General features: G+C 46.4%; 1 protein-coding gene across 1 annotated transcript in view; it reads left to right on the forward strand.

Moving 5' to 3' along the window:
* Positions 1 to 26,069, forward strand: part of CCDC12 (coiled-coil domain containing 12) — a 531,323-nt gene that overhangs the window by 408,146 nt on the left and 97,108 nt on the right. The window contains exon 4 of the mRNA XM_069645806.1: positions 10,346 to 10,407. Coding sequence (XP_069501907.1) covers positions 10,346 to 10,407 — 62 coding nt within the window. The remainder of the gene's footprint in view (positions 1 to 10,345; positions 10,408 to 26,069) is intronic.

Raw genomic sequence — 26,069 nt, forward strand, 5'->3', positions numbered from 1 at the left:
AGATGTAGAGCTGCCTCTTATGTATACCTTAAAAGCTTGCCACATTATAGCACGACTAGAGACAGAGTTCTCATTAATATTGAAATATTCTTGTATTTGTTGGTCCATTGCGTTTTTATAGACCATATCTCGGAGTGCTGCGGGTTTGAATCTCCTTGGTGGTCTATTCACTGTGGAACCAGGGATTCGTAGTGTTAGCTGTATGGGGGAGTGATCTGAGTATGTTCTGGGGAAGATCAGGGCGCTCCTGACCCACGACAGGACTGCATTGTCTACCAACCATAAATCTATTCTGGAGTGCGTGTCGTGCACCGTGGAGTAGTACGTATATTCTCTCTTAGAGGGATTTAAAGTTTTCCATGTATCCTTTAGAGTTAAGTCCACCATATGTGTGATTATTGTCTGTGCAGCCTTGGTCAATGCCCTGGTTTGTGTTGATGTGCGATCGGAGTGTACATCTAAGATGGTATTAAACTCTCTGCCGCATATCAAATAGGCCGTGGGGTAGTTTGCCAATTTCCCAAATATTGTGGAGTAGAATTCCGGGTCGTCTATGTTCGGCCCGTATACGTTGAGGAGGACTAACTATTTGTCATAAAGTATGCCATGGAGTAACACATACCTCCCTTCAGAATCACACTCCGCTGTTTTACATTTGAACTGCAAAGTTTTATGTATTAAAATCGCTGCCCCTCTTGCCCGTTTAGAATAAGTTGTGAAGTATTGATGTGTTCCCCAATTCTGCACCAGTTGCCCACCTTGTTGGGGTCCTATATGAGCTTCTTGTAAAAAGATAATCTTAGGGGTCTGTCTATTGATATATGCTAAGATTTTTCTTTTCTTGACTCTGGATCCCAAACCTTGCACGTTCCAACTCAGTATTTTGATATTATCAGTGCCTACTTCAGCCATTACCTCTGAAGCGATTGTTAACATGTGCATGAAAATATACTTCTAGTATACTCTTGAGGTTCCTTGTGTTAATTACCTGTGTGCTTTTTGTTTTAATACCGACCTTCACGTAACTCCACCCCAACAATCCCACCTTGCCCCCTCCCCCCTCCCTCACAGTTACCCCAACTTCAACTGTGCTCTTAGGATCCCCACCCTCTCCTCCCATCAACTGAATGTGCACCTGCTACAGGGGGGCCTGCGGCGATTCCCAGTGCCCATGCCATCTTGGATCATATATAAAGTGGACCGGTTCAATTTGTTGCTCTCTCATATTGACACCTGTGGGGGTATAACACTGTAACATAACTTGTAAGAATTAACTTATTCACCCCCCCTGAAGGCCACCCTGAAGGGGAGCCGTCACTTCGGAAAATACATTTTATAACATGAACGTGTTTGCTATTACATGACTGTAGGGATTACTAAGTGCCCTCCGCTCTAGGTTGACCAGTTGGAGCAGGGATGTGCGTTTCAACAAAGTTCGCCGCTTCCTCAGGAAATGTGAAGAAATGTATTTTGTTCTGATATTGGATTTTGAGTCTCGCCGGGTAAAGCATAGCGTACAGATCTGTCGTTCCTGTAGTAGTTTTTTAACCCCTGTGAAGAGTTTCCTTTCTTGTTACACCGCCAGTGTAAAGTCTGGAAAAATTCATATGATGCTGGCTTCCCATCTCAGCTCTTGCTTTTCTCTTGCCGCTTTCAAAATTAAGTCCCTGTCTCTGTAGTTCATCACGCCGGCTATAATTGGTCTAAGGTATGCGCCTGGTTTTCGGCTTCGGGGCCAGTGACCTATGAGCTCGTTCTACAATTAACATCAGTGACCATCCCGTGTCTCCCAGGAAGGGTGCGCAGGAGATCTTCTAATGCCTTTTTCATGGAGCCTTTCATTGCTTATTCCGGAACTCCAACTATACGGATATTATTGCGTCGTGACCTCGCTTCCAAGTCTTCACATTTGGACTTCACGTCCCTAGTTCTATTGCTATCGTGGAGACCATGCTTTTCAAGGCTTCGAGGGAGTCTTCAGTGCCCGATATTCTCGTTTCGGCTTCAGTGATGCGTGACGTTGTTTTGTCTAGTTGTGTTTTGATGGACGCCACGTTTGCTGTTATCCCATCCAATTTGTCATTAAGGGCTGAGAAGCCCTGCTGCATGGTGAGAAAAAACGCCTGGGGGTCCATCATCGCCGCTGAGGGTGCTTGTTGATCATGTGGTAGTGTTCCCTCCTACATCTCGAGGTCCGTCTCCTTCTGGATTGGTGTCATGTACTTGTCAATGGCTCATTTACCCTTCTTGGGGCCAAAGTTCTTGGGCATTGTTTTCCTTCAGGTCAATTGTCCTACAAGCTTGGTTTGCTGTGCGCCTTTTAACTTTTTATATATTTTGGATGGATGCCAGGTGGGTTAAAGCTGTCCTCGTGTGGGCCGTACAGCCTGATGACTCTGATGACTCTGGTCCGCACTCTTGCAGGTGTTAGTGGGTCCAGCGCCTTAGCTCTATTCCCAGCAGTTCTTATTTGAACCCCTCTGCAGGGGTCTGCTCATATGTGCTGTTGCTGCTGTTGCGGCTCAGAGACTGTATTACTGTCGCCAATGTGTGAACTTACATTGAAGCGCCTTAATGTCGCGGGAAGTGGGGAGCGAAATATCTCTGTACCCTCGAAGGGGACGGGCGTTCTTGATTGTCTATGGGGGCTCTGGGTCCCACGTTCAGCTGGGCTCTCCTCCCCACCTCGCGTTGCCCCACTTATCTGTTGAGTGCCCGCCGAGGGCCCGGCAGCGTCACGTCCCAGAGCTCCGCTGGTCGCGTGGCCCTCGCCTCCCTCGCAGGGCCACAGACGTGCACCTAGCGTGTCCCGTTTCAGCGTTTCACTGTGATGATTTCAGGGTGTCTGGGTGGGGTCCACAGGCGCTCAATGAGGAGCGGAGCGCCCACAAATCTTCCCCCGGAGCTGGTGGGCCGTCCGTCCCTCGGCCGCCGCTTGCGTCGCCTTACGCCAGGCTCCTCCCCGCTGGTCACGGCTTATCCTCGAGCTCCGCTACCCGCCGCATGTGGTATTCGGATGGCGTTTTTTCCTCGAGAATTTCTCAGTCTTCGGCCACCAAACTTCGCATGCCTGATCTGTTGGGGTTGCAACACATTCTATGATATTATCATGTTGAACCGGCCACCATAAATGCTTAAATTGGCATTGCGGCCCTGCTCCTCGCCAGAGCTCACACGGGAGCGACCATCTTCTCTCGTGCACAACAGCGCCACCCCAGCGACCGCCCATCCCAATTGGAACTCGGAGCCTTTTTCACTCGACTATCACTTTCTCATCCTGTGGTGTTCCCCAGGGATATAACCTATCCCCTTGGCTCTTCAACGTCTATATGGCTACCCTGGCATGTGTAATTACCACTTTCAACTCTAACTTCCAGTGCTACGTGGAATGCACGCAATTATCTTTCAGGCAACCCTCAGCCGCCTCCTCCTCCTCGCTCATACCAGACTGTCCGCTATTCAGTCTTGGTGTGCTGTAAACAACCTCTGCCTCAACGCCAATAAGACTGAGATTGTTTGCATTGGGACCCCTGCTCCTGCTTTCCCACTTTCGCTCTGGCTGGCCTACTTTGGACCTGCGCCCGCACCCACCTGCGAAGCAAGAAACATTGAGGTCATCTTTGATTCCACTCTCTCCTTCTCCTCTCACATTTCAGACATCTCTAAAAAGTCTAACTATCAGCTTCACCTCCTCAGAGGTACTCTACCTTTCCTCACTTTCCCCCAGAGGCTCAATGTCTCTAGAGCCCTGGTTCTCTCCAGGCTGGACTATTGCAGCCTCATCCTCCGTTCTTCTGACCTGCGCCCCCCCCAGAACCGCAAGACTTATCCTTGGCCTCAAGCCCAGGGACTGCATCTTTCTGAAGCTGAAATCCCTTCACTGGCTCCCCGTGGCTGCAAGGTCAAATTCAAGACCCGTTGCATTGTCCACAAGGCTTTGTGGGTCCTGGGACCTACCTGCCTACAACGCTGCTTAAATACTGTCCCTCACGAGACCTCCGCTCATCTACTTTCAACCTTCTGCGAGTGAGCCGGTTCTCCAAGCAGAGATTGGGAGGGAGATCCTTATCCTCAGAAGGTGCCTCCCTCTGGAATGCCTTCCTGCCACACTCCGTCTTGAGCCGGATCTCCTTAAATTGCAGAAACTCCTCAAGACTTTCCTCTTCCTTCTCTCTCCCGCTACCCTGCTAATCCAGTTCTGTTTTTTCCCTCCTTCCCTCCTCTTCCTTACAGCATGCTGACTGCCCGCTGGCTGTACCTCAGAGCCTCACTGGTCCCCGGCTCCCCCGCCACTCCTCTCTCGCACTTGCCTCAGGGCCCTACACCTCACCCAATGCGCTTGAGAAATTAACTCAAGAGAGTGGCGCTCTCTCCACTTACCCCTGTCTCAACCAACCTGTTGCACTTGATCCTCCCCCTCACTGTGACCTCTGTACACTTGCACGCTCCGTACGCACTGCGCCTGAAGATCATCTCTGTCTCCCTTGTCTTCACCCCTTAATTGCACTGTTAAAACTGCAGAATCATCATCGGTCCTATTTGCTGTCTGTCAAATCTATTTTTCACGTACTTACTCTGCCCGTGCAGACTATTATCGTCTCAGAATTTCAAGGGCTCTGAGCGACTGTTAGTTTTTTCCGCATGTTCCCACCCTCCTTGAGCGCTTTGAAACACTTGCCTGTGTATAGGCGCTATACAAATAAAAATACCTTTCCATACCAACTCTCAAAACGACTGAAAAAAAATTGTCCCACACTTCGAGTGAAAACTTTGATTGCAAGGCTTGATTTACGCGAGCTGAAAGAGTTCCCATGAGGAGGTGTTTTGGGCGTGGAGGGGTAGGAACTGGGTGGGAATGGCGGTAGGGATTAGCATGCCCATGTGCAGTCAATGGGTGGGCACATAACCAAACATCACCTACAAGCTGTGTGTCCCTGATATGCCATTTCTCCCTGTCGGTACTCCATTGCAATAGTTTAGGCCTGTAGGTGGCGCACGCCCAAGGTAAAAAGGAAAGACTATCTAAGAGTAAGCTGTAAATCTACTCAGACTGGTGCTTTTAACTACCGCAAATCTATGTTCAGTTGCGGTAATGAGGCACGTAATTGTATTTTGCTTGTTTGCTATTCTCCTTGTAATGAAGCATCCTTATTATGAGATTTTCTTTTAGACACTCTGTCTGTTGTTGGTTTTTCTCCATTTAAGTGGTTCTGTAAAAAAAAGAAATCCCAACTAGTATTTAAGCAAATTGTATTTCTGTATTTGTTCAAGCCGGTCCATGTGTCATCATCATGTACCTGACTGTGAGTGTGTTGGGGGCACTAACTGTGGGGGCTGGCTGTTGGCCACTCGCACTGTGGCTATGCCACGTGGCCACCTCAGGAGGCTTGTGAGTGCCTGGGGCTTAGTGGAATGCCATGCCTCAGGCAAAGTGCTCCAGTGGACACAGTGGATGCATAGTGGGTGCCTATGGTATGGCTGCAGATCATACATGGGGTGTCTAGGAGGGGACATTGGCCATACCCCAAGCAAAGTTTACACTAGTTATGGCCACAGTCCATGCCCATTTGCCGCATTGGGGCTCTGGGAAGAGTCAGTGTCAACCGTTTTGGCCATGCCCAGTGGACATAATATGTGGTTACAGGGTGCTGGCCATTGGCTGATGGCCATGATCCAAGGGAAGTGACCACTGGGCATGGCCTCTGGCAAGTATATTGGGCCTAGTGGGTGTCTAGATGGTGCCCTGGGGGATGAAAAAGGCCATACCTCGGGCAGTATGACCACAGGGCATGGCCACCTCCGAAAAGGCTCACTGTGAACCGGACATGGCAGAAGGCTATGCACAGTGTGTACACATTGAGGTGCTTGAGTAGCCTGGGGCAGTTCTGAAGGCTGTGCTCTTGGCCTAGTCAATGCTTGGAGGATCCCAGTCAGCAAAGTGACTAGTGGTATGTCAAGTTCTGTAAGTGTAAAACCTTAAAAATACACAAACATACAGTGAAACAACAATGATTTTTTTAAAACCAATTTTATTTAAACAAGTTCGGTTAAAACAAAATTGATCACCATATCAGCACACTGGGCGGGGGAGCCAGCCAATCAGGTGGCTAGGAACGCGAGCTTGAACCGCCAGTGTAAGCCCGCATTCCAAACCACCTGACGGCCTGCTCCCCTGCCACTATCTCCCCCCACCCCTAACCTCCATCCGTTTTTCTTCTTTATTAACCCCCCAGCCGACTTACCATATTTTGGCTGCCGCTGCAGCCGCACCTTCCTCTCCGCTTCCCACGGCCGCCATGGAAAGGGAAGTTGGGCCCCGCCTTCCCTTTCCATGGCGGCCGTGTTGGTAAAGGATTTTCCTTCCTACAATGGGACGTGCACGGCGTCCCGTTGTAGGAAGGAAAATCCTTTTTTTTTATTTTTAGCACCCTGTGTTGCCGCTTTGGTAACCCGGTCTGCTAATGGCCTTTTTTACCCGTTCCACCGGCAACACTGGGGGGTAATGGCCCTGGGCCTATGTTAATGGTCCTCGCTTCGCTTGGGCCGTGAACTGGCGCTGCAGGCCATTACCCCCCCCCCCCCCCGGTGTTGCCCTTGGAACGGGTACATAACTCCACAGTAGCAATCATTACAATTAATTACAGAAAGTCAATTCCCTCCCATTGTTTCCGCTTTCCCCGCCGTTTCCCACATTTCCCCTCGCTCCCCACAACCCCTCTATGTTGCTCAGAGCCTTAAGAACCATCTAACAGACTTTTGTTTGTTCGTCAGTGCTGGGTAATTTAGATCAAATTCCAGGACCGGCGACCAGATATCTGTGAACCTCTGCAGTTGATTATCCATGGAAGCTGTCAGTTCTGCTACCAGTATGTCCCACACTTTAGACCACCATTGTGCAATTGTTGGGTTCTCCTCTGTTTTCCAAAATCTAGCCAAAGTAATCCTTGCCGCAACCAGAAGATGAGTGATCAGTTTAGCAGGCCCACCAGTTTTCGGATAGATCCTTCACATGGAATCCCCAATAGAATGGCCATAAGATCCATGGGCAGCTGCCTCCCAGTTAATTCAGTTATTCAACATTTCTCTTTAGACACGAGGAAGGTCAGGGCCGATGTTTCTGTAAACATTTGCCTTATGTGTTGAATCTCCCCTTGTGCCCAGCTATTGAAGTCCCTTGACCTGAGCCCAGGGGCAAAGTCTGGATTATTGAATACAGGAGTTAATGGGCCCAGGCCTCCTGAGATCCCTCTGGTTCTGAAACACTGCACCCAGTAATGTAATGTAATGTCATTGTGATAGCTGTTAGAAATGGGGCCCTGTGAGCTTGACACGTGGATGTCATGGATGGTAGGGTCCGTAGGGATGCCGTTGTTCTTGTTTGTTGTATGTTTACCCATTTTGGGGGTGGTCTTAATTGTTCCATTTCGCTATATGAAAGATCTGGGCCGCGATGTTATATTTGGCCAAATCTGATACCACCATTCCTCCCAAGCGAGCATCTCCCAACATCACTGCCCTAGCTATCTGGGTATTTTTACCCCTGTGTATGAATCAGGATATTTTCTGTAGTTGTTTTATGGCCGGTACTGGGATCTTAACCAGAAGCGCTGAACAACAGTAGAGGAAACTGGTCAGCAAGTCCATTTTTACTGACGTGAGTCAGCCATTTGTACTGACGTGATAAGGGAAATCTCTTGCTGTTCCCATCGTTTAAGGTCCCCCTCTAGAATCCTAGAGTATTGGAACACTTTCCAGGTAGATAGATTTTGGCCAAGCCGGGCTCCAGACCCTCAGGTACTGCACTACATCCGCCTCCCATGTCAATGGACAGCGAAGGATCGTATGTCAGTGTCCATCAAAGCTATACCCAAAGCTGCCGATTTCTGATAGTTAATGGCGAAGTCACTTTTCTCTGGAAGCGTTCAAGTTCTTGCATGGTCTCTGTGATTGAGGAATGTGGGTCCATCAGTGTTAGCATAACGTCATCTGCGTAAAGGGAAATTTTATATTGCCCATTCCCTGTGTAAACCCCTGCAATATTGGTGTTGTCCCTAACCCGCTTAGCAAAGGGTTCCATTGTCAATGCAAAGACTAGTGAAGGCTTGTGCCACAGAAGATTGGTATGGAATTGGCGTGCCTGTGATTCACCCAAACTTTTGTGATAGGGGTATTTTAATTATCCAGAATCAATTGCTGAAATGCTGCACCAAAATTGAAAGCTTGAAGCGTGGTGTGCATAAAAGCCCAGTCCACCCTATCAATTCATTTGGTGTCGTCTAGCTTTAGTACTGCCATTTTCAGTTGTTTTCTTTTAGTTATTTCAATAAGATTTAGTGCCCTACGAATAATGATGGTGTTACTTCTGCTAGTCTATTAGCTAGAATTTTAGAGTAGATATTAGCTTCTATATTGCGTAGTGTGATAGGCCTATAGGACGCACTCTCTTGGGGTCCTTCCCTGATTTAAGTAATAGTATAGTAGCTGATTCTTCCCTTGTGCTGCTCACCCGTTCCCTCTGGAGACAGCTTAGTGAGGAGTTTAAGTCATTGAACTCTAATCGTCTGATAAAACAGTGGGGTGCAACCGTCCGGAACTGTAACTCTTTTTAAGGGATATAATCACCTAGTCTACCTTCTATACTAATTGGGAGATCTACCCACACCTTATCCACTTCCAAAAGCCCGGGGAACCCATCTTCTTCAGTGTATTATTTTTGTTCTGATTGCGGCCGATCTATGGCCGTCACAGTCGCCGTCCTATATTCCTCTATAATCTGCACCTGGGAATCCTCTGTGTATTGTACTATTCCCATCTGGTCTTTCAGCCTCATTATTGTGTTTTCTGTTCTTTATGCCGGATAATTTCCTTACCAGGTATTTATTCGCCTTATTCCCTTTGGCATGATATGATTGTTTAGTTTCGGCCATCAACTGAGAGGTTTCCTCTGCTAAGTGCGCCTCCAATTTATTCTGAGCTAATCTCAGACCTCGTTGAGTTTTGGGGTAGCATAGTTTTTTGTGAGCTACTTCGCAGTCATTAACTTTAATATATGCTGAGGAGTGGGCGATCAGCTTGCCTCTGATTCCCGCCTTCATGGCGTCCCATATTATTGCATCTGTTAGCGAATCCATTGAGTTTTCGCGTAAATAATTAGACCTCGCTTTTGCAATGTCGTCACAGATGGCGAAGTCACTAAGAATGGGGTCATACAATTTCCATGGGGGTCTCTCTGAAGGGGATGGAGTAAGGATTCCCATGTGTATTGTCACCGGTTCATGATCTGAGAGAACTTGCGTACCTATGATCACCTCGCCAGCGCTGGGCACAATGTGTGGCAAGGTTATTAAGAGATCAGTTCTGGAGAAGGTACGGTGGACATGTGAAAAATAATCCCGTTGCCCTGGATATAGTAGTCCCAATATGTCCACCACCACCAATGTCCAGGGGGGAAGTGGAATGAATGAGTTTTGTCGACGCGCGGGTCTGGGACCATAATAAAATCCCCGGGAATCACTATTTGGCCTTCGGCAAACGGGGCTGGTTCTGTAATGAAGGCAGTCGGGGGGGGGGGGGGTCATCCAGTTTGTCATTGGGGGCATGCTCTGAAAGTGAAGATGTGCCCATAAAGCGAACCTTTAACCTCTCTATATATCTGCCGCCCTGGATCTCTCTTGGCTGCCACTTCCAGGAAAGGGACCCCTTTGCTATCAGGATAGCTGTACCTCCTTTTTTCGGGCCACTACATGCTAAAAAATGTAGCGGGTAGAGTCTGCTACGTAGCCTAGTCAGGCCGGGGGGAGCTAGATGCGTTTCTTGAAGTGAGGCAATTGCACACAAAATGTGTGTGTGGTCGGTTGGGAAGGAGGGTCTGCCACCCTCCAGGGGCCTTCCACTCTGTCACAACATTGTTGGGTCATGGTTGATCGGTATGGTCTTCAGTGATCTATTCAATCCCTTTGGTTTGCGTGTTAGACTGACCCGGTAAGCTTTAGGTTGGTTTGTGTGACAGAGTGAAGTTGCGGGGAACGTCACATCACCTGTATCTCTGTTCGTGTGCCGCTGTTTTGCTATCACTCAAGCTTCACCCAACAATGAGTGTCCCTGCTCAGGCCCTCCTATCGACCAATAGTCACAGGCACGCAATACGAACATGAAAGTAAGGTTTGCGATTTCTGTGTGTTTGCAGACTGTAATCTGGGCAGTGCCTTTTCATCATGTAACACTACCTAAAATACCGCAAACAATATCTTCAAGTAAATACTTGGTTTAAATGCAAATCGGTGATTTGTATAATGTCATGTAAACGCCATGTCTACTTCATGAGCTGTTGTTTCCTGCCCTCTAGTGGAAGAAAAGGTGAAAGACCAACTGGAAGCCGCGAAGCCTGAGCCAGTCATTGAAGAAGTGGTAAGTGCCCTGAAGCAGAACATGATGCAACCCTTTGGGCAGCATGAGATCACTATGAACACTATTATTATATAAACTTCCATTTTACAAGAAAACGATTGGCTGCACATTTTACCTCGCCCATTAGTCGGCAGTGCGAGTCACGAGACCCTCGGCGGCAAAAGATGTGTGGGGCCCCCTCATTTGCATAAATAGTAACATCAGTGATATCACAGAATGAGTCTTTAGTAAGCAAAGGTATCATGGGAAGTTACATTAGAAACATGTTGCCATGCGTAAGGCAGTAGACAAATACACTGTGACGTCCAGTATATGAGTTGTCAATATTAATATTGACCTATGTGGCAATATCACGAGTGAGGCATTTTTTATAATGAGCAGATAACTGAATATCTTGTACAGACTTGTAATTTTGGAAAATAATGCATACTGTGATAAAAGGATTTGCCCGGGAGCACTCAAAGCCCCGCATTTGAGAGCAGTCTGAAAATTAGGAACTTGAACACATCTCTTCCCAGAAGTAATTGGTAGAAATACTGTTTGCAAAAGGCCTTTTGAAACTTTCTGTGGAAGGCCTTGCAAAGAGATTGTGTTTTGCTATCTGAAACAAACTGCTGTTTTTGCAGACGTATTACAATCTTTTTTTTTGGTATATTTGGGCAATACTAGCACCTAGATGACTACGGGCTTAGTGCACTTTACAAATGTAAAAATAAATAAATTAAAAAATATTGTCCAAATTAGCAATATGCCTTCATTCCAGAAGCTACAGATTAGGATTATTTTGACTGTCGAAAAAGAAAATAACTATTCAAGTGCTGCTCACTGCAAAATGAGAAGGGAGTTTCATTAATGTGCCCCCTAAGCCTTGATTGAGGGGGTGAGCAGGCCAAAACAGTATTCCGGTATAGAATAGCGTCAAAATATATAGCAGAAATTTGCAAAGGCAACTGAGTGGCTTAGGAGACTGTTGCTGAGATGCTATACGTTTAGACTTTCCTGTAAATCACATGTCTTTTTCCCTATTCCTGTGTCGACATGAATTGTAAAATGTGGTGTTTTGACATGGCGATGACTACGGGTCCCTCGCTTCACAATTGGGAAAAATAACTGCACCAGTTTCCAGGATTGCAACCACGCTTGCCACATGCTGGGCAAGTATTCAGGACCCACTTGCCCTCTCATCATTTGCCCTTTTCAACCCCTTTTCTGGCTTTCAACAATACTCTGCTTTATGAAGATGACCTGAAAAGTACACATATCGTACCCACTCAAAGATATGAATCCGGACAGAAATATGTTAAGCAAAAAGTGTACAGTTGTGGCACTATCCCCCATCTTGACTGGGAGACTATAAATACCAGAATGCAATTTAGCAAAAGGCAAGAACATGGCCTTTGTATTTTCAAGACGTATAAGAACATTTAATGCGTGAAAAGGTTACCTGTTTGTGTTTGACAAAAGCAGGGTTCATATATGATGTGATGAAAATATCACATTCTACCAAAAATAAACTCTTTTTGGAGCGTTAAATATAAACACCTGAAAATAATGTAGCTAATTTAAAGCAGTTTTGTATGATATATTGTAATTGACTTGTAGGGGAGTGTATATTTATGCAGCTAACTCGTCCTTTGTGTGCGCTTTCAGAATGAAAATGCATGTTTGCATTTTTTAATGCTTAAAACGTTACAAACATCTCATCTAAAACAATGGTTGCTTAAATTGGCTATCTCTTGTAAACCGCCCCCACTTTAAATGCTCTGCTTGAAGAAAGAAAGGTATAAGTAGTCATTAAGGGGCCTACAGCGTCTGATGGTCTGCTGGGAGTGGGTGTTGGTCTCTAGAGAGCTACAGGAGGTTGGGAAGCAACACTGTGGCCGCACGCAAGCTTAGCACATGGAAGTAATATTCTTGGTATAGTTGAGACAGGCACTGATGCCTGAGGGGCCCCCCTCTGACCGCTTATGACAGCGGGGGTACTGAGCCACTGCACAGACTGCTATGCCTTGGGACGGCTTTGGTGCAAGTCATTCATGGTCAGTCCTATTAGTGACATGAACTATAATGTAGTCTCAGTCAGGCTGCTGACCCTAATAACGTCCTACTGTTCTGTAGACATATTGGCGCTTTTGACGTAAATGTGTTCTTTTAACTAACCACTAACCTCAGTATCCCCATGGACCTTATGGGATTAGGGTGGGTGGGGAGACACTTCATGCTTTTGGGGAGCAGGCCACAGGGGGCTGAGCTGGTCTGACTGCTACCTGATGTGTCTCTCAGTGGGTGGATGGAGGGGGATTCTCTGACTTGTCTCCCCATCAGAACAGCAGCATTTCCTTGAATCTGAAAAAATAATCGTACTCTTAAAAGAGGATTTGGGACTAAAGGTTGCAGCAGCCCTGGGAGAGCCAACCCCTAATAATAGAGAACTTGACACTCGTAAGTGCTCCGGAAATAATAAGACCAGAATGATTAAACATCCACAATGTAGACAACCTGTTTTGTGAAGCTAAATGCCCCCGTAATACTGTACCTTGCTTGCACCCGAAGAAGGGGAGAACCGTAGACGTTTGTGGAACACCGAGGGGAAAACAAACGACACGAAACCCATTCAAACCCTTTTTCTTCTGAGCGAGAACCCGAACTCTCTTGCTTGGTCACTTGAAAGAACACACTCTGCTCACTGCGAGTTCACTGGATATTGCATAACACTGACCACTCACGTTTGCAGTTTCAAAATAGTGTAGGGAGCTCTCTTAGTTTATTTTGGATTTGTAAAAATAATCTATAAAACCATGTCCATAACAAAAGTATTCATAAACCCCAATGAAATGTAACAAATAATAACATACAATACGAATCATATCAATAACTGTAGCATTCATAGAAACCCAGAGTCCTGTATCACAGATTAAAACAACATACAATGCAGATCATAAAATCATAGTCCAGGGTTTGTGCCACAAGGAGGACAGTAGGGTTTTTTTTCTTTTCCATGTGTTTTGAAGGAGAGCTCAGCCCCTTTTAAAGGCTTGGGGCTGACCGTAAAGCAGATTAAACATCAATTAAATCGTAACTAATCCAGACACACAATAGAAGAACCAATCCTATGCAGGTTTATGAAATAGCCCCCTGGCCCAGTTCCATATAAAAATTCAACATGCCAGTCCGAGGAGAAGATTGGGAGGAATTGAATCGGACCCCTTTCATCCTTTCCCCTAGATGCACCCTACCTGGGAACCAGTAGTGCATTTGCTAACTGCTGTGCAACATTTCTTGGGCAAAAGTATGCCAGAAGTTCAACCAGAAGAACTTGAGCTATGTTGAAGAGAGGACCAAGGTCAGGTCCTTTCCACTGAATGTGTGTCCAAGTGGAAGGCCTGAAGCTGAAATGCTACCTTCAGGGACCGAACAAAAAGGTTCATCAGTCTGAAATGGACCCTTAATGGGAGATGGTAGAACTACTAATTACTGTCAAGAATGTTGTGTGGAATGAATCCAGGCTCATGGAGAGACCGGCGAGAAGTTTGAGAGAATCTAAGGTGTCATGGAGAGACCTGGGGCATGTCTGAGAGAACCCAGGTTGTTGAGAGTCTGGAGGTAAGCTAGAGAGACTTCAATGTCATAAAGGGAGACCTGAGAGAATCCAAGGTCATGGTGACCCAAGTAGGTTGATGTGCTAAAAAAACAGTATGGCCTCATAAAGTCCACATGGTTCGCAGTACTTCTCCATCACTCACAGTCTCAAGGTATTCTCTCTGGACTTCTTCCTCATTTTCTCTGGTTGTGGGTGGGATGCAACGAACTTTCGCTGCATCTTTTAGTTCCTCTAGACTTTGTTAGGTCTCCACCACATTCTGGTGGTGGCAGACTTTCTCTTCATTATTGAAAGACCCCGACTGGGTTTGGCTTCGCCAGTTTTCTATGGTGTGCTTAATAGTTCTAAGTTGCCTCCCTCTTCACTACCTCGCTACCCTTCCTGGAAACAATGTAATATTTTTGTTCCTCCTTTCACCGTTGGCTTGACCCCTTCAGATCAGGATCTCACTTCTACCTCCCACTGTAGACCGGGTTGCCCCCTAATGCCTTTTTGATCTTGCAAGCTAGGACCAGCTCGTGAGCTGCAGTTCCTGTTATTTTCCCACCTTCTCCTGGTGGTTCACACCAACCTCTTCCTGATATTTTCAGCCACCCTCCTCCTGAACTTTCAAAACAAACTCTTCCAGATGTCTCCCACCAACTTCCACTGCACCTCTTTCTGGTGTCCCCACGTAACCTTCTCCTGACATCTCACCCCCGCCTGGTCTCTAAACCTCCTCTTCTCTCCACTACCCTCCAAACTCTTTTCTCAACTGCGACATGCTCCATTCTCCCGCTGCCTGCTCCTACTCTAAAGACCCACACTACCTGCCTGGGCCGCTGAGCTTATGTAGTCCTGTGACCCCTGCCCTCCCCTGAGGGTCTGCATCTGTAGATGTGAAGGGCTGTGACTGTCTGTGCCTAATGGAGTCACGTGTGTATGCTTTGGGGCTTTGGAGCTAGATCAAGCCTTTAAAAGGCTGGTCTTCCATCTTAGTTTTCACTCCTCTAACCTGTGCAACTCCGGGCTCGCCGTGGCATTTTTTTACTTTTACAAGGCTTGGAAACAGGTTCGTGTTTTCCACAGGGTTTCCACGTGAAGGCTAGCAAAATGAAAGCATTTCCAGTTTCCGCACCGTTTCGCTGACTGCGCTTTTTGACTTGGTGTGGCTGCGAAATGAACTTGGCATCAATTTGCAAGGTGGGCTTGCCGTGTGAGAGGCGCAAGAAAGTCTGGTATGCATCTGATATCTGTGTGGGCTCACTGTGCAAGCACAGTGAGAACATGTAATGTGCCGCTCATGGCTGAGGAACCCCACAGACCGAGGGCCATAGGCGCGGGCGTTCACTGCTGGCGCCAAAGGAATTTCGTTCCTACGCTATATGGTTTCCTTTGATTGCAATGTTCAGTTCAGTTAGAGCGGCAGTGTTTACAGAATGCTCTGCCCCAGCATTACTGATGTACTATTGTTTCAGATTCCCAGGTGAAGGGGCTGTCTCCCCTAAAGAGACTGCGTCCTTAGATGATCCCATATGACTATCGCATGCCTTGAGATGTGAACTAACCAAGGGTGATCCCTGTGCCCATCATAGACTAGCTTGCGGGGGGCACCCAGCCCTGTTGGTCACCCTACTAGATGTCCCCAGAGCTAGGCAGGGGACTTTGTCACAAGCCCCATAAGCTTTACTCAACACTTTGCTTTTAACCTAACAGTTATGGTCTCATTAATAACCCCAGTGGACCTGTCAACATTAACAGAGTAACGTGTCAAAAGGAAGTCTTACTCATGAATCCATAAACTGATTGAATGTCCCCGAAGACTTTCCTATAATTCTGTTTTATTTAATTGTTCGATTGAAATGTTATTCTTTAGTCCACCGCTCATCTCACAGTCTGGCAAGGCATTTTGAGATTACAGTATTCTTCCATCATTTAAGGAGTGAGCCAGCAGCAGCCTTGTTTGAGTGCAGCCTGCTTGTGATGCCACTAGATTTGTTAGTGAAGGAGAGCTTTTGTTATATGGCACTCAGTTTGCAGATGACAGTCTCTAGACAGTGCTGTTTGACTCCACAGAAGGGCCTGTGTGCTGCTGGCGAGCAGTCAAAATAGTTCTCGAGAGACGTGCAGGAGTTTTCAGAAGAACGGATGGTTATCTTCGATCCAAAAACCAACAGGGTCGCTCTCCAGACTAGGCCTCCCTGGACTCTACAGCTCTCTAAATGTCTTTCATAGAATTATCAGATGCTGCAAGTTCAGCCCGTTTCCCCCAGAGTCATTAGAAACACAGATAATGACCTGAATCCTAGCTCCCCATCACGGGATCATCGTTAAATGAATACACCTTGAATAGCTCCACCTGTGTATGGGACCTCAGTACACTTTATCAGAGAGAAAACTCTTTTCATCTTAGTTATTTATCGTTTTTGTTAGCTCATCTGACTACATTTTTAACTTTTTTCAATTATAATTTGTAGTTACTCTCATGAAGCACATTTATATTGTTTTAAAATTACACTTTTCCCTTCACTTTAACAACGAAAAAGGAAATGGAGAAAACTAAAACTGATGGGCTTGCATGCAGAAGTGAAAGTAGAACACTACGATTTTTACACATTGTATATTTCCACAAGTGTATAAAGCTTTGCCTGCCATATTCCTTCATCTTCTAAGTGGTGTGATAACCGTGCCAATTGTCTCCATCTTCTTCCTTCTAGTCCCACATTGGTGGGGTGTGGGATTGGGATGGGGAGGGGCTTTGTATCTTGTTTATGAATGTATTGACGATACCCATGATGGAGAACTAGGATTACAGGTAAGTAATTGTTTCTTCTCCATCCTGGAATCTTCTTTAATTGTTATACCTCTTGACTCTCATTGCAAGCCCCTCTCTTCTGCCAGAGTGTGAAGGTAAAAGGAGGAGAGCACTGAAAGGTGAGAAAAAAAGTGCAACCATAGGAGAGTCAACAAAACACATCCCTCCTGAACATGAGTTCACTTGTGGTATTTAGCGCATTACAACCGTGAAACGAAATAAAACCATATTGGACCGAGAAGACCTGGATTGAGCAGTGAAGTGGCAGGCCATTACAACCCTTGTAATTAAAACCACCCAAAACCCTTTTTCAGCTTATCCACATATAAGGGGATAGCAAAGGCAGGTCTTCCAGCTGGTGAGGGAAAGGACTTTGAAGTTTGGCATTACCCATTGTCGATAAAATTAACAAGGAAAACTGAAGCGCCTTATCTACAGATGAAGGCAATCAACTTGGTGGCAGACAATGTGCTTGCAGGGAGCAAATCAAGAAGGGGAAGTTCCTGTTTGGGAGAGGCATCAGGATGACTGGGGGAAGAGAGCGATCCTGCGGGGCAGACGAGATACCGAGGGCTCGGTGAAAGTCCTAGTTAACCTTGCTTGGCAAATCGAGCCATGTCGCAGGGATCTTTCAAGAGGAAGAAAAGAGGCCTCAGCAGTGTGGAAGCAACTGGAAGGTTACAGACTGTAAGGGGGGAGCTTGTCCACCTATTCTATTGAAGAAATAGATTCACCGTGTGAGAGTATGAAGAACCTGATGACGTACCTGAAAGAGACCCCAAAGAGGAAACCAATCAGGGTATACATTGAGCCACCGAGACTTTTTAAGAGAAGTGAATTGCATCGTGGGAACTATAGTCTACTGTCTCACAAACGACTAGAGAGAGATTTCATGTAGTGAATTGCATTGTGGGAATTGTCTGCTACCTGGTGTCCAGTCATAATATCGAATCAAAAATGTCGAATGTCAAAAAAGTCGAATCAAAAATGTCGAAAATAAAAATGTTGAATTATTTTTTTTTTCGATATTTTTTTTTGGCTCTAGTTTATATAAAAAAATAAGTAAAAAAAAAAAGGGGGGGTTGGGGGGAACCCCCCCATTTCGAAATAAAACGTCATAAAAAAAAATTCGACATTATTTTTTTCGACATTTTTTTTTCGACTTTTTGACTTTCGAAATTTTTGATTTCGAAATTATGTCTATAAACCGTAGCTCACAAGTGACTAGATGGACTTTTGAATGAATTTGAATGTCACTGTGGGAATCATAGTCTGCCACCTCACAAGCAACTGCAGATACCTTTCTTGTAAATGACTTTACTGGGGGAATCATAGTCTGCTGCATCACAAGCGACTACAGAGAGAATGCACGTAAATTAATTGCATTGTGGGAACTGTAGTTTGCTGCTACGTAAGCAACTTGAGAGACTGTGCAACTGAGGTAAATACAGAGGGATCCTAAACAATACATTGGCAAAGGAAATCTAGACATTGAGTTGATGAGTGCTACACCACAGAGAGGACACAATCTGGTTCAATGATTCCTTGGACTCTCTGATGCGAAGCCTTGTTAATAGAGGGACTCTGCGAATCATGGAGCCCGAAACAAGGAAGTACAGAGAAACCACATGGGACTTGTTAGTTCCTTGGATGTATGAAAAACCCGGTTACTGGATTTAGAATAGAAATCTAACATTTCCAATGTCTGACTACATAATTTTGTGGCATCCAGTCGCAACTGATATCCAGTAGCAGTCTTTCTGCTGTCAGGATGAGCCCTAGGCTCAATGTAGAACTTTAATAGTCCTAAAATTAATAGTATATGGAAAAATTACTGTTCTTTGGCCTAAAAACTCCAAAGACCCAAAGGGAACCGACGAAAAAGGGCACTTTCAGGGTTGTAGGTAAGTTCAAAGGTTCCACATAGAAATACTTGAGACAAATTATGTTGGCACAGCCCTGATCATGGGGATAAACCAGGTAAGACTATCTTCTACCTAATAGGTGTGGAGGATGCAGAAAACGACGCCAGGGGGCATCATACAAGACCCTCTTAAATAGCCCCAAATGCCAGATTGGAGACCCAGCAGCCCCGGGAAGAAGAGAAGCGCACTAGGATTTGTTCCAGTGTAAATCGACGGCAAAACAAATTCGAAGGGCACCTGCAGAAACCTATGACCATGGACCACAGGGACACCTGGTGGTACGTGTTAGGTAGAAAGCCCAATTTTTACCTGATAAAGTAGCCCCCTGTGCTTTTGGTTGGCTTTTCTGATTGATGGACTTTTTTCTCCCAGCCAAGTTTAATGCCAAGTCCACCCTGGCTCCCATAAGAAGTGTGCCACGGCACGTCTCATAAAGACTCAACAAATTGAACAATATCACACTGTCCCTCAGCGTACTACAATGGCTCTCGCTGCATTCATGCCTCACTTTCAAATCCTGCTACATCATTTAAGACGGTCATCCTCCAGTCTATGTGCTGTCTCTCGACGAAGCTCAGGATCTCCGGCGGCCAACAATCCACCAGAAGCCAGGAGTTTGCACCAACTAGAACAACCTGTCAGCAACAGACTCACCTCCACCTTTCTGCATTGCACGAAGGAACTCAAGACCTTCCTCTTCAAGGAACTGCTCTTCCACATTATCTAGGACGTCTTCCTCTGACTGGACTCCTGGGGCTGTCGGTGCCCCTCGTTTTCCTCTCACCTTTCTGCTAGCACCCTGCGACCTGTCTAACTTTACCCACCTCCCGCCATTTCTTAACACAACCATTCCATGTACTCCTCTCACTGTTTTGTCCCACTCTTTGTTCCTTCTCCCCGATAAAACTTTGGCAGCTCCTAATAACTGTACCGACACTAGTTCCCTTTGTTCCCTCAGGGTTTCATACCACTCTTGTTGCTTCGCTAAAGCCTCCCCCACACCTCCAGCGCTCGTTCCTATTGTATGCCTCTTGAAGTTTCCTTAATTTTGTAATGTGTCCTGTTACTCTGTACAGCACTCTGCATTTTTACGAATAATAATAGGCTTGCCTGGACGGGAATGCCTAATATTATTAGTGGATTTTTTAGGCTTTGGAAACCATGTTCTGTCTACTCTATAATTGGCAACATTGATTAGACTTTCTAAGTGCTTGCCTGATATAGTGTGTGAGGTGTTTTCTTGCATGGACGGGCAAGTGTTGGAAAAAAATGTTATTGTGGCAATCTAAATCCATCTTTGCAAAGGAAGCAAGTTGTGTTCTAAGAGCTACCATTTTTTATGGTAGGGAAGTGTCACAGATGGCTACACAACACACCAACCACCAAAAAAAGCTCAAGTTTCTTTTAGATTTTTAGGCTTGAAGGGCACTTCCCTCTGTCTCCGGTCTGTAATGCACCAAACCCTCCTGAACCAAGGCATCCTTGCTCTCTAGGTTAGTATTTACTGATTGAGGTTAGGGAGTGTGCCCTCCAGACAATCTACCCGACTGCGTTGCTTTCCTCTAACCACCTGATTTTCCTCTCCCTGCCTCTGAATGTTATGCTCTCCTCTCTATTCTCCTATATCCAACTTAACCCATCTTCTCTCCTTCTTCCCACTATATCTTCCTCCTCTGTCCCTCTGCGTCTCATTCCCCCTTCTACTTCCCTCCACCCTCAACTTTGTGGGTATTTGAATTACTTTGAATTTGTATATGTATTTGTGGGGTATGGTGTAAAAGGGGTATGGGCAGGGATTTTTGATGGGGTGGTAGTAAAGGGCATTGGGAGGACCCCCCCCCCCTTGCCAACAAATCAAAGTAACATTTCAGAGAAATGGCCACAAAGTAAACTACATCGACGTAATTTAATTTGTTGAAATTACATTTAACCCGTATATGTTCTAACTCTATCCGATCTTTACTCCAAAATGGTATCCCCACATAAGGGGATGAATTCACCTTCCTACTTTGTGGGGTGTATACAAATTATAAACATCATAAAGGAAGGTTAATTATATATAACTTTGAATTTCCAACTCTGAAGAAAGTAGACACAAGGTTAATAGGTCCTGAAAAAATAGACTTAACCGCCAATAGATACAAATTCAAACATTAGGTACTTTTATTATAGAATTCATCAAACATCATACAACATCTTAAGATATATTAAAAAAACACAACATCAGTACAATGTCATCCACTCGAAAATATATAAAATTCCTCAAGCAGTGTTGTATGCGAATGCCAAATCTACAGTTCTTATTTTCAACTGTACACCAATTAAATGCCAGGGTTGACCCTAATGGTCAAAATGTACTCTGCATACTCCTTTAAAGCCGTTCATGCACGTGTTTCTGTCCTACAGATTTCAATATGCCAGACATTTCTCAGGGGCTATACTAGGTCACTTGCACGTGTGGAAGAAGAACTACAACACAATGGGCCTCATTACGGACCCGCCGGTAACCCTGCCGGTTGTTAACGGTGCAGTACTTCCCTGACGGCTTTGCCTACCATGACCATTGTGCCCGGCAGGGTCAGACCTGCCGGGCACAGCGGCTACGGCGGGCAAACTCGTAGTTTGCCGGTCCAGAAACAAATGTGCCAGTGAGCTTACCGGCACCCTTATTTCCGGACCGGCAAACTCGGCATGAGGCCCAATATTATCTTTGTGTCCACAAACTTCTTCCAAGGAGATTTCCTAAAAAAAAAACTAAACGAAATAAGGAAGCATTCTAATCTGTCCCTTATATCAACAACTAGATATATACATAGTTCCATAGCTCTCTTTTTGGTGTTCCCGGATCAGATTTCTCTGCCCACCATCAACTTTAAATGTTGTTGCAAATCCCCTTCATTGCTTAATGTGATTCAAATCTTCACCATACTGCTGCTCTGAAATATAGGAAACCCACAACCACCAATCCTGACAAAAGGTGTTGACGGAGTGGTTTATAATTTGCAAATCTTTACTTTGAAGGGATTGTGTCCTCTGACGTATTCCTTATCTTGATAGATCATCTCCAGCTTGCTGGCCTTGGAATTTTTTTTCAGTAGAGAGCGCTGCGCGTCGGCGTCCCTCGAGCCGCTGTCCCTCGACAGCCTCTGTATCGGCGCCTGCATCATCATGCGTATAAATAGACTCGCGCAGTGTCCGTTGCTCAGTTCTGTTTTTCCGAGCTTCGTGGGCCTCGGAATCGTGTTGCTCAGTTCGTTAGTCAGATATATTCTTCATTATTCCTCGAGAATACCAACTCTTACTCGGTGGCTTCCTCATCCGAACCGACGACTCCACGGTCCGGCTTCAAAAAATGTCGAGACTGTGGAAAGAAAATGTCATTGACAGATCCTCACAGGATCTGTTTGTGGTGCCTGGGATCGGAGCACCAAAGTTCGGAGTGCGAGGACTGCATGTCCATGACGGCGAAAGCCTTGAAGGAGCGTAAGGGGAAGCTTTAGAGAGGTAAGACAGTTAAAACTCCTTCGAAAGTTTCCTCGCAGATTCGAGACATTCGTCTCCTCGCCGACACAGGAAACATTCTCGTTCTAGGTCTCGAAGCAGTTCCCACCACTCTTCGAGATCCAAGCATTGAAGTAAGAGACGTCGAAGATCCCCTTCCTCGTCTTCTTCTTCTGTTTCTCCGGAAAGAGTCACCTGCCCCACAAAACATAGTTCTTAGGCTGAGTGGGAGGAATTCCGTAAAAGGATACTTAGCATCTTTGAGAAAGCGGCCTCGACCCCCTCGAAGACAGCGAAGGGTGATACCCTCGGTGAAAGACCAGAAAAATCAAACCGCTGCGAGTCGTTGCACCCGGCACGAACCCTCAAGCAAAGGCACTGTGCCATCGACGACATCGTCGAAAGTCCCTTCGACGCATAAATCTGCGTCATCAACGCCATTATCGAAGGGCTCATCGACGCATAGGTCGATCGAATTGACGCCGTCTTCGACGTCGACACCGAAAAAGAACAAACCCACGCCCGTCACTACCTCACAGCCAGTGGTCATACCCAGGGCCTCTAACACGACTTCGAGAATGTCATCGACAACCTCGAGTAGGATTCCGATCCTCTCGAAATCTTCGAGGCCTCTTCCAATCTTCTCGACGCCTTTTTCGGTGTTTTCGAAGCCTTTAATGTCCGCGTCGACGACTTCGATGTTTTCTCAACCAATTATGACAAATTAAGCCCCTTCTGCTCTGGAAATGGGATTTAAGCCATTTCCAAGGTCTGATCATTTCAGTGTCTTCAATTTTTGAGGAAGAGGAGGATTCGGATCAAGAAAGACCCTTTGGGTTGCAGAGATCTGCAACACCTGAACCAGAGGAATTTACCTCAGAGGAAAATAGGTTAAAGGATCTTCGAGAATCCTTACATGAGGCAAGTGGGTTAGATACTTCCCCAGAAATAGAATTTGCCAAACCAGACCCAGGGGAACATGCCGAGACCCCTTACAGAATTTTAATGGCAAGAATTATAGAATTCATGGGTTGGTCTACACCTTCACCTGCATTCCAACAGGATGACCTTACAGACATTTTAGTTAAAGGCCCACAGGAGGATCCTGTGGTTCCATTTCACCCTGCATTACAAAGAAAGATATTGGCTAACTGGGAAACTCCTGAGGTTATCCCGGCGGTTAACAAGAAGTTATCAGCCAAATATAGGGTATCTACTACTGACCCTGAATTTTTGTCTAAACATCCAACTCCAGAGAGTCTGGTTGTTCAAGCAGCAACTGCATCAGGCAGTAGATCGGCATACCCTACTGCTCCACAGGACAGGGATGACAAAAGATACGACTCTATGGCTAAGAAAGTCTTTTCTGCATGTAGCATGGCGTTGAAATCTATTAACGCTACTTGTACACTCGCAAGGTTCGGCCATACACTTTGGGAGTGTGCTTCATCAGCGGCTGACTGCCTCCCAGAGGGAGAAGAAAGGGAAGCATTTATAAACATCATTAAGGATGGTAAAGACGCAATGTCCGTATCACTTTAAACTGGCATTGATTTTGCTGACAGTATCAGTAGGGCCATGGCGGCAAGTACTACAACCCACAGATTTGCGTGGTTGCGAAAGTCTGGGTTTGCTTCAGATGTACAAGCCAGACTTTTAAATATACCTTTTGACGGCTCTTCCTTGTTTGGTAAGAAGGCGGATGACAGCCTAGAAAAGTTACAGACCTCAAAAGCAGCAGCAAAATCCCTGGGAGCTGCAATCCGTCAAACGCCATATCGCCCCTCAGGAACCTCTTGGAGAGGTAAGTCCTTTCGCTTTTATTCCGCATTCGGAAAAGGCAGAGGACAGTCGGTTCAAAGAGGTCAAAAAAGATTCGCCCGAGGTGGACGGGGTAAAAATACAAAAGCCGCAGCAGCAGGTGCCTCTTTACCCTCGGCATCTGCATCAGCCGCCTCTAAATCACTCTGAGGACTCTCCTCAAAAGACACTAGTAGCGGGCAGGTTAACTCAACATCTGACGGAATGGCAGGCTATTACGTCAGATGCTTGGGCATTGGAGACAGTTGCCCAAGGTTACTGCCTGCCTTTTCTACGCATTCCTCAGAGTCATCCACCGGGGAACAGCTCTCGGAAAGTTCCAGATCCGCTCCTCTTGCAGGAAATTGTAGACCTGCTGGAGAAAGGTGCCATAGAATCGGTACCTGTAGCGGAGAGGAACAAGGGCTGCTACTCCCCCTACTTCCTAATACCGAAGAAGGACGGAGGACTGAGACCTATCTTGGACTTACGAGAATTGAACAAGTTCCTCAGGAAGGACAAGTTCAAGATGGTAACTCTCTCTCAGATCCTTCAGGCCCTCCAGCTCCAGTACTGGCTGGTATCTCTGGACCTTCAGGATGCTTATTTCCATGTGCCAATCCATCTCAAACACAGGAAATACCTGAGGTTCGCAATTGGCGGCTCTCATTATCAATTTCGAGTTCTGCCATTTGGGCTGACCTCCGCCCCGAGGGTCTTCACCAAGCTAATGTCGTTAGTGGCTGCAAGTCTAAGGAGGGAAGGGATTCACGTCTACCCCTACCTGGACGATTGGCTGATCAGAGCTGTATCTCCGGAACAAGCTCAGATCCAGCTAGATTATGTCTGCCACTTCCGTCACAAACTGGGCTTCTCCCTCAATTTAAAGAAGTCACAGATGATACCATCACAGAGACTCCAGCTCATTGGAGCGGTCCTGGACACTTCCCTGGGAAAAGCCTCGCCACCAGAGGTGAGGGCTCAAGATATTCTGCAGATGGTCACCAAATTTCAAAATGCCCAACGTCTCCCAGCCTTTGACTTTTTGAGGTTGCTAGGCCTCATGGCATCCTGCATCTTCCTTGTGCCAGAGGCTCGTCTGAGAATGAGATCTCTTCAGTGGGCACTAAGAACTCAGTGGTTGCAATTCTCAGGGAGAATGTCAGATCTCCTTCAGGTTCCGGATAAGGTGGCTCGAGACCTTCAGTGGTGGGCCTGTCAGGAGAACATTTTGAAAGGAGAACTGTTTTGGGAACCATGGCCGGAGATAACAGTAGTCACAGATGCCTCACTCACGGGGTGGGGAGCCCATGCCAACGACTTGACCATCAGCGGTCGTTGGTCTCCATCGGAGTCCAGACTACATATCAACCTGTTATAGCTGAGAGCAATCAGACTAGCGCTGAAGGCTTTTCTGCCATCTGTACCAGGGAAAAATGTCCTGATAATGACGGACAACACAGTGGCCATGCACTACCTCAACAAGAGAGGAGGCGTCGGATCACTGCCTCTGTGCAGAGAGGCGATGCAGCTCTGGTTTTGGGCAATCCAAGAAGGAATCTCTCTATCGGCAGTTCACTTAGCCGGAGAGAAAAACTTGTCGGCGGATGCTCTGAGCAGGCAGATTACAGTCTCCCACGAGTGGGAACTAGCTCAGGACGTCCTTCAACAGATCTTCACCCTTTGGGGAACCCCTCAAGTGGATCAGTTCGCCACCAGCATCAACAGGAAGTCCGATCAGTTTTATTCAAGGGAATTTCCCCTGAGAGGAGCTCTAGGGGACGCGTTTGTAGTGGACTGGGAGTTTCCACTTCTGTACGCGTTTCCTCCAGTCCCTGTCATTCCTCAGATGATCAGGAGGTTGAGAAGGTTCCGGAAAGCCATGATCCTAATTGCCCCGGACTGGGCCAGGAGAATGTGGTACCCGGACCTTCTGGACATGTCCATCTGCCCTCCAATTCGTCTTCCACTCAAGGAGAATCTTCTCTCGCAGAAGGGAGGTCAGGTTCTCCATCCAGACATCGGAACCCTCAACCTTCAC

This window comes from Ambystoma mexicanum, chromosome 2p (genome assembly GCF_040938575.1).
Source record: "Ambystoma mexicanum isolate Mex_15411 chromosome 2p, UKY_AmexF1_1, whole genome shotgun sequence".
NCBI lineage: Eukaryota > Metazoa > Chordata > Amphibia > Caudata > Ambystomatidae > Ambystoma > Ambystoma mexicanum.